The sequence below is a fragment of the Bos javanicus genome, chromosome 1 (genome assembly GCF_032452875.1).
Source record: "Bos javanicus breed banteng chromosome 1, ARS-OSU_banteng_1.0, whole genome shotgun sequence".
In the NCBI taxonomy this organism is placed as follows: Eukaryota; Metazoa; Chordata; class Mammalia; order Artiodactyla; family Bovidae; genus Bos; species Bos javanicus.
This window is the reverse complement of record NC_083868.1, coordinates 66191485-66204341: the sequence shown is the minus strand read 5'-3', so window position 1 is coordinate 66204341 and position 12857 is coordinate 66191485. Positions and strand designations below refer to the sequence as shown.

The following is a 12857-nucleotide window of genomic DNA, read 5'->3' as shown; positions in this document are numbered from 1 at the left end:
ATTTATATCTACAACCAACTAGGAGTTGATTGTTATACATTTAGCGAAATTGAGGGTCAAGTTTTCTCCCTACCCCTACAGTTGTACAAGCTGTTATTGAAAAGACTGTTTCCTTCCCCACCTCACCCACCTCACTCACCTCACCCCTGCTCTGCAAAGTCACCTTTGCCAAAAATTAAATCTACAAATATGGATGTGTTGATTTCTGGACACATTGTTTTGGTATTTTGTATTTACTCATCCTCTAAGCAGTGCCATATTGTCTTCCCAGGTGGCACAGTGGTAAAGAATCTGCCTGCCAATGCAGGAGATGCAAGAAAAGTAGATTCAGTCCCTGGGTTGGGAAGATCTCCTAGAGTAGGAAATGGCAACGCATTCCACTCTTTTTGCGTGGGGAATCCCGTGGACAGAGGAGCCTGACAGGCTTCAGTCCGTGGGGTCACAGAGAGTTGGACACGACTGAGCAATTAAACCTCCATACTGCCTTAGTTATACAGCTACTTTATAAGATGTTTTGATATATGGTAAAGTAGGTTTTCCAACTTGCTTTTTACCCTCGGGATTTTCTGCATTTTCATATAAATTCTACATAGAAGCAGCTTGTGAATTTCCATACAAAAACAAAACCCTGTTGGGATTTTTTAATTGCTGTTGCTTTGAGTTCATAGATGGGATTAAGAGATGTATTTATAAATTTGAGTTTTCCAGTTGATATACATGTTATACATGCCCATTTACTTAGGTCTTTTAAAATTCTCTCAAAGTGATGTATAGTTTTGGGGAAGAAATCTTACAAGGTTTTTATTAAGTTTATAGCTAGATATTTGCAAAATTTAATACTCTTGTGAATGGTATCTTTAAAAATTCTTTTCCTTCCCTTTTTACATTTTTTAACCCTTTGCTGCTAGTATAGAAAGATAATTGTCTTTATTGTTTTTTTGTCTAGAAACCTTGCAAATATTACTTGTTAATTCCAAAATGTTATCTGTAGATACTTTCAGGTATTCTGTCTGCACAGTTATTACCTGCCCCTCCCCCAAATAGTTTTTTAACCACCTTTCCAAGTGTTATTCTTCTTTTAACTTTTGCTTGACTTACTAGGTAGTACAGTGTTGAATAGAATTAGTGATAGTGAACATCTTTGCCACTTTTCAGATCTCAGAGGGAAATTTTAAACGTTTTACCAGTAAATAGAACTTCCCTTTAGGTTTTTAATAGTGCTGTGTCAGAAAAAGTTAGTTCTCTTATATATGTACTTGTAGGCCATAGAGTCTCCATCACAACTACTCAACTCTACTTTACTAATGCAGATGCAGTCATAGACACAGGCTTCCAGGAAAACTTCATTTACAGAAACAAGTGATAGGCCAGACTTGACCTGTAGGCTGTAACTGGCCCACCCTGGTCTGTTTCTTCTTTAAATGTAATCTGCCTTTTTTTCTCTAGGTTGCTTTCAATACAGTATTTTTCTTTCCTTGTGGTTTCCAGCAGGTATTCTGTGATGTACTTAAGTTTGCGTTTTTTTTTTTTTCCCTCACCTCATGTACCTTTGTGTCTGGATGTGTGTTAATTGATCCTTTTTGGTGTGCTTTAGGACTTCTTGAATCTGTACCTTGAGATCTTTTGTTGATTTTGGAAAATTCTTAGCCATTTCTTCTTCAATCATTGTTTCATTGAAATCTCTTCTCTCTTTCTGGAACTTGTAATACAAAATTTTAAAACTTGTCTTTAATTCCTCCTTTTCATATCCTCTGGTTGGTATTTTCCATGTTTATATTTCATCATGATTAATTATGGATATTTTCTTCTAGCTTATCTTTAAGTTGCCTAATTTGCAACTGTTGAGCTTTTAAGTTCGGAATGATCTAGAACTTTTCCAGCACCCCAGAAAGCCTTTTTATGCTCTTTCCAAGTCAGTACTATCTCCTGCACACATACACCAAACTACAGAGAAAGCACAGTTTAAGTGCTTTAAGTTATATTATTTTAATATTTTTGGTGGTAGAGTTTTTATTTTGCTCTTATGTGTATTTGATTCTGTGCTGAAATATTCAGTTTTGTATTTTCTTGATAGCATGATCATTTTATAGTCTAATAAGTCTGATAATCAGATCAGATCAGTCGCTCAGTCGTGTCCGACTCTTTGTGACCCCATGCATCGCAGCATGCCAGGCCTCCCTGTCCATCACCAACTCCCGGAGTTCACTGAGACTCACGTCCATCGAGTCAGTGATGCCATCCAGCCATCTCATCCTCTGTCGTCCCCTTCTCCTCTCTCCCCCAATCCCTCCCAGCATCAGTCTTTTCCAATGAATCAACTCTTTGCATGAGGTGGCCAAAGTATTGAAGTTTCAGCTTTAGCATCATTCCTTCCAAAAAAATCCCAGGGCTGATCTCCTTCAGAATGGACTGGCTGGATCTCCTTGCAGTCCAAGGGACTCTCAAGAGTCTTCTCCAACACCACAGTTCAAAAGCATCAATTCTTCTGAGCTCAGCCTTCTTCACAGTCCAACTCTCACATCCATACATGACCACAGGAAAAACCATAGCCTTGACTAGACGGACCTTTGTTGGCAAAGTAATGTCTCTGCTGTTGAATATGCTATCTAGGTTGGTCATAACTTTCCTTCCAAGGAGTAAGCGTCTTTTAATTTCATGGCTGCAGTCACCATCTGTAGTGATTTTGGAGCCCAGAAAAATAAAGTCTGACACTGTTTTCACTGCTTCCCCATCTATTTCCCATGAAGTGATGGGACCGGATGCCATGATCTTCGTTTTCTGAATGTTGAGTTTTAAGCCAACTTTTTCACTCTCCTCTTTCACTTTCATCAAGAGGCTTTTTAGTTCCTCTTCACTTTCTGCCATAAGGATAGTGTCATCTGCATATCTGCGGTTATTGATATTTCTCCCGGCAATCTTGATTCCAGCTTGTGCTTCTTCCAGTCCAGCGTTTCTCATGATGTACTCTGCATATAAGTTAAATAAAAAGGGCAACAATATACAGCCTTGACGTACTCCTTTATAGCATGTAGTTAATACATCTCATACTTGTGTTCCTGTAGTCTGTTCCTATTGACTTTTATTTTTCTTAGTTTTCTATAAAAACACTTGTATTGTCTCTTTACTGGGCTTCCTCCTACTTGTTCGGCTCTGAGCCCAAATGTTTGTTATCAATCCTCAAGACCATCAAGTTCTGCTTAGCTTTTTATCTCAGCTGCCTCTTCGGCAATCTGTTGATTTTCCTAGGAAAAACGGTGACCTCCATAGCTAGGGTCACATCTTTGGTTTCATTTCTCTCCTAGTTTTTTAGGTTCTGTAATTCTTTACTTCCTTTTTCCTGTCTGATTGTTTCAAAGAGGCATTTTCTGACCACCTTTTCTGGTTATCATCAGTGGGAGGGTTGGTCCTAATGACATAATCTCCCATTACCAGAAAGCTATGTATTTTTAATGTATGTGAAAATGCACTAGTGATGAGAAGGGACTGAGACTGGGACACAAAGCTGAGACTGCCAAGTTTTCTTATTTTGGAATAGTCTCAGGGAAATACAGTATCATGAGAATGAGGTATATATTTTGGTTTTATTTGCTTATGTCACAGTACAAACTCAGCCCTGAATTTCAGTGACTTATAATAAGAGGCTTTATTTTTAATTCATGTTACAGTTTGGTTCTGGGTTGACTGTGGCTGTGTTCTGCATTTTCTTCATTCTAAAATTCAAAATGAAGAAGAGTCCCTATCTGGAATAAACCTTCTTTTTCTGATGGTGTTAGATAGCTTCCAAAACTCCTTACATGTGCTATATGTAAGTTTTGCTAACATTTTATTGGCCAAAACCAGTTAAGTCCGTGAGAGTGAAAAACACTTTGAATCACATGGCAATGGATGGAGGCTCCGGACTTCACAGAGAAAGGTAGCAAGTTATCACAATAATAACAATCCACTACACAAAGGCATATGGCTTTAAGAAAGGGAGTAATCAGTAGAACTTTGAAATTCAGTCCCTCTTAAAACAGTGACAGACGAGTGTGTTTAGGATGGATTCATCAGCATTTGACAAAACAAGTTATTAATTTTTTTTAAGTCTATCTCTTTAACCAGTATTTAATATACTCGGAGTTGGGTGTAGCCCAGGTGACAGGGAACTAGAGAACACCTCTCAAGTTACGTAGATGCCTTCAGTGAGTAGACCCTTCTCATCTTCTGAGCCTTTTAGGGACAACAGGAGTGGTAATCATAGACCAATGACACCTTGAATATTGACCTAGATCCCAGTTCTTGTAGCCCCACGATGATCACTTTTAGCAGCTGTGGTTGCCTGCCAAGAAGCTCATGGCAGCAGTAGTTTCAGGGAAGTTCTAACTTAATACCTTGGGATTTAAGATCTGCATTTTCACCAGCAGCTAATGACTAGCTCCAGCAGCCCATAAAAAGCTCTGATTCATACCAGAGGGCTGCAGGCTTGCTGTGGCCAAACTCTATGGAGGACTAAGAGGCCACTGATGTGGGGGATTTTTGAAACATTCCAATTCTCATCACAAAGAGTGGTATTCCAATTATGTCTGTTTAGGATTAAGAGGAATTGTATTTTGAAGAATAGATTCTTTAAGGTGAAGTTTAGAACATTGATAAAATACTTTTAAAAATAATTTTGAACTTATAGATAGATTTTAAGTGTAATGTAGTTTTTACTTCCTGAGTGTTGAAACCTAAACTGAAGCAGTCTGACCTTCTTCTTCTGTTTAGTCTGTCCTCATGTGAATGACAGCCCAGAATCTAGGGCCCTGGATCATTCTAGTTATTAATCTTAGGATGAAGCTTATAGTTGATGTCCTGGGTTACATCTGTTCCAGATTTCCAGTCTCGTTGCACATGTGAGCACTAATCTGTGGACACTAAAAGCAGTTATGAAAGTATGTTGGTGTATCTGATGGAGTACCTGTTACTTGTTGTTTTTCATAGGCTGAGCGTCAGGCTATCAACACAAGAGTCCAAGGTTCGGCGGCTGATATTGTCAAAATAGCCACAGTTAATATTCAGAAGCAGTTAGAGACCTTCCACTCAACTTTCAAATCCCATGGTCATCGAGAGGGTTTGCTCCAAAGTGAAAGAACAGGTTTGTTCATAAATGTGGCCCCTGTTATAACATGGTAAGACTAGTTACATCAGAAAAGAAAAGGGAAGATTACTTAATTTCTCAGCAGTTCTCAAACATTTTGGTCTCTTGATGTCTTTACGCTCTTAGAATTATTAAGAATCTCAAAAAGGTTTTGTTTATGTTCATTATATCTACCAATATATACCATATTAGAAATTAAAACTGATAATTTAAAAATATTTATTAACATTTACAGATAATAATAAACCCACCATGTGTTAACATAAGTAACATAGTTTTTATGAAAATAATGACATTCATTTTTTTCAGAACCAAAAAAATTGGTAATGAGTGGCTCTATTTTACTTTTCTGAAAATCTCTTTAGTGTCTGGCTTAAGAGAAGACAGATTCTGTTATATATTTTTGCATTCAATTTGTAGCAATATTTCCTGTTCTGTAACCTCTGGAATGGAAAACCCTCTGTAGAGTCTAGGATGATAAATGTCCCGGTTTGTGGGAGACCGATGGTTTCCCATGATGTGGGACTTCCAGTGCTGAAACCAGCATAATTGGTCACCTTACCTTACTGTATACTTATGAGAGAAGGAGATCATAAAAGGAAAATACTCCTTGGAGTTCCCTGGAAACCCTTTTTTAATTTAAGGTGTGGTCTGTGGACCGAAGACGATCCTTGAGACCCTTTCAAAGCATCTGCAAAGTCAAATTATTCTCTTAATAACACTCAGAGGTTATTTTCCTTTTTTAGACTTCTTCTCTCAGGTGTGCAGTAAGGGTGACCAATTATCCTGGTTTTAGCACTGTAAGTCTCTACATAGAAACCTTAAAAAAATATGTGTATATATGTATGTATATTTATATATATATATATATATGTGTGTATATATAAAACAAAGTAGTTAAACTGTCCAGAAATAAACTATAAATTTATGGTCAATTGATATTCAAAAAAAGGAACATGTTTCCTGTTCATGACCTTCCTTGAACACATGTACACATTCACACTGTTGTATTTGTAGAAAGAGGATATGTGGTCAAAACTTATTTGGGGCAATAACATTGTACTGTGTGCTTTGGAGAATTTAGGAGGAAAGTTATCAACCTATGTTTGAATTTTAAATCTGCTAAGGAATGGAAGATAGGATATGTGACTGAAATAGTTACATGACTTTTCACAGCAGAATGATGCAGTGTCCAAATGAAGGTATAGATAGTATCAAGCTTTAGAATGAGTGGAAGACAATGTGGAGATGTCATTAAGAATGACTTCATTGTGTAATGCTGAGTTAAAGGCAGTAGTAGGTCAGGGAGATCAAAGGAAGCTGAGCCTGAGGAAGCTGACCTCACAGGGAACAGGAGGACCATGGCATTCTGTGTCAGAAGCCGAAGAAAGCAAGGGAAATCAAAAAGGACAAAGGTAGAGTGATCAGAATGCAGAAAAACTAACTCATCCAGACAGCCAATGATGCAAGAAAAGTGGAGTCCAATGGGGCAGATCAGATTTAAGCAAAACTGGCAAACATGCACAGCCTTTGCAGCCCTGGTATGGAAGCAACTTGCCATGCATCATCTGCCTTAGCTGTCTTACCCTGTGAGAGCCACCTCTCAGAAAATTTGGGCTGCAGGTAGTGGGAGTTAAAGAGTTCTCTGAGGGAAGTACCAGATACTGAAGGAGATGGTTTCTGTGCTCTCCTGAAGAATAAGGAAATTTGGATGGCAGAAAGGAAGGACTGCTCTGAGAAATGGGCAAACGATGAAAGGGTGTTATTCCAAAAGTATTAATGTTGAAGCTTATTTTGGTGATCAGAGGGGCATAATCTAAACCACTTGGCCCACTAATTAGGAAATAGTGACTGAGTCTAGATTTTTAACCATTTTTGTATTCATGAGTTATTTTGAGAACCTGCTGAAAGTGTATAGATCGTCTCTACAGGAATTTGTATGTTCTCTGAAGTCCACAATTGGACACTGGGTTTAGAATTCCTAGTCTAGAGTGTGTGCTCCAATTAGGGACCAGTTTTACCATGATGACACTCTGGCCAGAAAAAGACATCATCAGGGAGTGTCAGTCAACTTCATTTATTGACATCTTTGTTAGAGTTCTCATTTCTGGGAGGAAGTCAGTGGAGATTTGAATTTACCTGATAGGCGGGCTAGGTGGCAACCAGCAAGTAGTTCTTTTCTTGATAGTTCCAAATTTTATGTGTTTTACTCTCTTAATTATAATTTCTCAAGATTTCTTAAATCTCTCTTTTAAAAAAACTTCCCCAAAGCCCAGTGACCTATTTACTGATCAGTTTTGCTGCTTTTTTCATGGATTAGGATTGTTGCCAAAGAAAAAACTGCAAGGGATGTTCTGCCCCATCAGAGGAGGCTTCTTTATCCTTCAGCTTCATGATGAACTCTTATATGAAGTGGCAGAAGAAGACGTTGTTCAGGTATTTTTGCAGTGTTTGTGTGCATTCTGTAGAGAGCTAAGATACTAGGTCAGGCTAAGATACATGAGATTTCTGGAACCATTCTCTAGCCCCAGGATGGCTATAGAAAAGTAGAAATCTTAAGGGCAGAGAAAGAGCTCAGAGTGCTCAGCTTTAAACCCATTTTAAAAGAAATTCATGATGCAGGAATATTTTTGTCTGTGAGAAGTTAGATGAGAATTTGGAGTCTTTCCCTGAGGTTTTCAAAGCTCTGAGCATTCTAGTAAACCTGGCAGAGCTCCAGTTCCTCAGTGCAGACTAGTGTGGGATGCTGGCTTTTTTCTGGCTTAGAGTGAAGAGCTCCTGTCGGCCTTATCACCTCAGTGGGTGGGCTGGCAAAGATTCTTTGCACAGAGTTTGTTAACCTCTTTTTCTTCCTTTTTTTTTTTTCTTTTTTTCTTTTTTTAGTTTTCTGAATGTTGAGTTTTTTTTTTTTTCTGTTAAATTTTATTGTTAAAAGCTTGTTTTCTTTGTTAACCTCTTTTTTATTTTTTTGTAGGTAGCTCAGATTGTCAAGAATGAAATGGAAAGTGCCATAAAACTGTCTGTGAAACTGAGAGTGAAAGTGAGGATAGGTGCCAGCTGGGGGGAGCTGAAGGACTTTGACGTGTGATTGTAGGGAAGCCTGGTATAGGTAAAATCACAAGGAAAGAACAGAGATTGCCCTTTCACCTACTTTATGAAAATAGAAACCCCCTCAAGTCTTGATGAATTTAGGATAGTAATTTTATAGTGAGAGTTTCAAAATGTGTATCAGATTTTAATCCTCTATAATGTAAAAAAACTACTCGAGGCAAAATATCGAGTTTAATGTTTATATTCACTTTCAAAAAGAGTATCTGTGAAATTGCCTTTTATAGTTTACTGTGGCTTTAAACAGTTTCAGAACACATGCTTGAAATTATGTACTTAGCACTTTGGGTCTAATCTGCCTGGTTGAGCATGAAGAAACATTTCTGCCTCAGGGGCATTTTCATCCCAACCAGGATTCAGACACTTGGAATACAGCAGGAGCTAGAGGCAGATAAGGATTTGGTTTAACATAAACCACCAGGGTTAGGTGATGTGTGTGATTTTCATCCAATATGAGTGTAAGACTACTGAAGTAGTATTTTAAAACAGCATTGGCAAGTAAATTAAGAATTCTATAACGTGGTAAGACTTGATATGGATGTAGTCTAGGTATGGATTTTCATGAATTGCCATTTCTTCTTCCTTTTCCTCTTGTAATTCATACAATGACTATATTTCTAATACTTAGGTATTATAAAACAAGCTACAAGCTACACCTCTCCAAGAAGTATTCTGATCTGTAAGATCGTATGTTAATATTGCATTATAAGATAACACTGCCAGAGAAGATAACGCTTCCTCTAATCAGTCCCTTACTGCCTCTTTCTCTGTGGCATAGTGAGAATACTCATGATAAAAGATTGTACTTTATAATCCCAGTCAGAGCTGAATAACCAACTTTTTTTTTTCTGTTAATAAAATTAATTTATTTCAGACTTTATACCAGCAGTTCAGTTTTTAAAATTGTGTTTGGTCTAAGCTTCAGAAGCTTGTGTATCTTATTTTATAATTGCTCACAATGTCTGTGTAACAGGAAGTGTTTATTATATTCTCAATCAGTTATTAAAGGGCTTTTTGATGTTTGTTAATCAATTGTAAATTGACAGACTTGTAAAAGACAGTTGCTTTATAAGCAAAATGTAATACACTATTAGTAGTTGGATATTAGTGCACATGATCGATCCTCAGACATTTTGACGGTTGGGGGAAGTGGGCAGAAGATGACAGAGGTAAGAGGAAAGTTACATCATTATTTCTTGATTTTTTTCCATGTTTACCTGTACCATGTTTCTAGAAAAGCTGTAGCGCTGTTGGTAGTCTAGTGGCCTTGAAAATCCAGCACAAGAGAAACCTCAGTCTATTTACGTGAGTGTTCTTCAAATATGAGTGGAGGTGTATGGGTCATGTCCACCTCATTTTCTGCAGTCATGGCTCTGCATTTGTGGTTTTCTTCATCCTTTTTGACCTATCAGCTGAACTTAAAAAACAGGCCCTCCTTGCTTTGTGAGATTCGGTTATCGAAAAATTCCAGTTTCCCTGGCTTACTTACTTACACTAGTGTCCCTGCAACACAATTCAGATATCAGTTGACATGGTATATTAACTTAGTAATTGCATAAAGTTCAAACTTCACTAATAGCTCTTCCGTCCACAAATCACTATGTTAATTCTAAATGCCCTTTGTGGTAGGTAGAATAATTCTTGTTCCCTCCCCAGATGTTGATATCCAAATTCCCAAAACCTGTGAACATATATCACATGGCAAAAGGACCATCACTTAATGTAATTAAGTTAGAGATCATGAGATGGGAAGATTATCTGGTTAATTTCAGTATGAACACAAAAGTCTTTTGGAGAGGAGGGCAGATGGTCAGAGTCAAAGGAGAAAATGTGACAGTGGAAACAGAGTGAGATTGATCATTGAAAATACTTCATTGCTGACTTTAAAGATGGAAGAAGGAGCTGTGAGCCAAGGAATGCAGACAGCCTCTAAAAACTGGAAAAGGCAATGGAATGTACAGCCTCCAGAAAGGACAGAGCCCTGCCAGCACCTTGATTTTAGCACAGTAAGATCATACTGGAGTTCTGACCTCCAGAACTGTAAGATAGTAGTTTGTGTTTTTGTTTGTTTTTTAGTTTTATTAAGATATAATTGACATGTAGCACTGTATAAGTTTGTGTACAGTATAATGACTTGACTTACACATATTGTGAATGATTTCTACAGTAAGTTTAGTTAGCATTCATCATCTCATTTAGGTACAAAAAGCGTTTTTTTCCTTGCAATGAGAACTTTTAGGCTTTACTTTCTTCAGTTCACTTCAGTTCAGTCAGTCAGTCATGTCCAACTCTTTGCGACCCCATGAATCGCAGCATGCCAGGCCTCCCTGCCCATCACCAGCTCCTGGAGTTTACCCAAACTCATGTTCATTGAGTCAGTGATGCCATCCAGCCCTCTCATCCTCTGTTGTCCCCTTCTCCCCCTGCCCCCAATCCCTCCCAGCATCAGAGTCTTTTCCAATGAGTCAACTCTTCGCATGAGGTGGCCAAAGTACTGGAGTTTCAGCTTCAGCATCAGTCCTTCCAATGAACACCCAGGACTGATCTCCTTTAGGATGGACTGGTTGGATATTACTTTCTTAGTCGCTTTCAAATATACAATCCAGTACTGTCAACTATAGTCATCATTACATCTCTACTTTCTATATATAAAATGCTGTTTTATTTCTTTTTCTTGCCTGATTTCTAGTACTAGGACTTCAGGTACTATTTTTAACAGGAGTGGTTGAGAGTGGACACCCTTGTCTTAGTCTAACTCTTGGAGGGAAGGCTTTTAACCTTTCACTATTGAGTAGATTTTAGCTTTGGGCTTGTTATATATGGCCTTTATTATGTTGAGGTACAATCCTTCCATACCTAAGTTATTAAGAGTTTTTATTATGAACAGATGTTGAATATTGTCAAATTTTTTTCTGCATCTATTAAGATAATCATGATTTTTATCCTCATTCTGTTAAAATGGCATGTCATGTTTATTGATTTGCGTGTATTGAAACGTCCTTGCATCCCAGGTATAAATCTCAGTTGATTATGGGCTATAATTTCTTTAGTGTGCTGTTGAATTCAGTCTGCTAGTATTTTGTTGAGGATTTTTGCATCTGTATAAATCAGAGATACTAGCTTGTAATTTTCTTCTCTTGTAGTGTCCTTTTCTGGCTTGGTATCAGGGTAATGCTGACCTCATAAAATGAGTCTGGGAGTGTTCCCATCTCTGATTTTTTTGAAGACTTTGAGAGGAATTAGCATTAATTTTTCCCTAAACGTTTGGTAAAATTAAACAGTGACATCATCTGCTCCTGGGCTTTTGTTTGTTGGAGGGTTTTTTAAATTACTGAATCAGTATTCTTACTAGCAATTACTTTGTCCAAATTTTCTAATTTTCATGATTCAGTCTTGGTAGGTTTTGTGTTTCTCATAATTTTTTCATTTCTTCTAGATTACCCAGTTTGTTGGAATACAGTTGTTCATAGCCTCTTACGATCCTTTGTATTTCTGTTACAAACATCATTTGTAATGTTTCCTCTTTCATTTATATATTTTTAAATTTATTTTAATTGGAGGCTAATTACTTTACAATATTGTAGTGGTTTTTGCCATACATTGACACGAATCAGCCATGGGTGTTCATGTGTTCCCCAACCTGAACCCCCCTCCCACCTCCCTCCCCATCCCATCCCTCAGGGTCATCCCAGTGCACCAGCCCTGAGCACCCTGTCTCATGCATTGAACCTGGACTGGCAGTCTTTTCACATATGATAATATACATGTTTCAATGCTATTGTCTCAAATCATCCCACCCTCGCCTTCTCCCGCAGAGTCCAAAAGACCATTCTATACGTCTGTGTCTCTTTTGCTGTCTCGCATATAGGGTCATCATTACCATCTTTCTAAATATATGCATTAGTATACTGTATTGGTGTTTTTCTTTCTGACTTGCTTCACTCTGTATAATAGGCTCCAGTTTCACCCCCCTCATTAGAACTGATTCAAACGTATTCTTTTTAATGTCTGAGTAATATTCCATTCTGTATATGTACCAGAAGTTTCTTATCCATTTGTCTGCTGATGGACATCTAGGTTACCTCCATGTCCTGGCTATTATAAACAGTGCTGCGATGAACATTGGGGTACACATGTCTCTTTCCATTCTGGTTTCCTTGGTGTATAATTTTGTTGATTTGGGTCCTCTTTCTTTTTCACTTGGTTAGTGTAGGTAAAGATGTGTCAGTTTTGTTTTATCTTTTTAAAGAACCAATTCTTAGTTTTTTTTAACCTTTTCTATTATATTCCTGTTTTCTGTTTCATTTATTTCTGCTCTAATCTTTGTTAAATTAGATTAAATCTAATCTGCTAAATTTGAGCTTAGTTTGCTCTTCTTTTTCTAGTTTCTTGAGCTGTGGAGTTAGATTGATTATTTGAGATCTTACTTTTTCTTTTTAATTAAAAAATATTTTATTGCTAAAAAATGCTAACCATCATCTGAGCCTTCAGTGAATTGTAATCTTTTTGCAAATGGTAATGTCAAAGATCATTGATCACAGATTACTGTAACAAACAATCATAATGGAAAAAAATTGGAAATATTGAGAGAATTATCAGAGACACAAAATGAGTAAATATTGGAAAAATG

At 37.4% G+C, this 12857-nt stretch overlaps 1 protein-coding gene across 3 annotated transcripts in view; it reads left to right on the top strand.

The window, feature by feature from the left end:
• The window catches only part of POLQ (DNA polymerase theta), a 251403-nt gene that overhangs the window by 96672 nt on the left and 141874 nt on the right, over positions 1–12857 (top strand). For 2 of the 3 annotated variants that reach the window (XM_061401199.1, XM_061401269.1), the window contains exons 28-29: positions 4963–5116; positions 7440–7555. In XM_061401199.1, coding sequence (XP_061257183.1) covers positions 4963–5116; positions 7440–7555 — 270 coding nt within the window. Of the gene's footprint in view, positions 1–4962; positions 5117–7439; positions 7556–8093; positions 9108–12857 lie in introns of those variants that run through there. The other variant, XM_061401120.1, reaches the window with a different exon arrangement.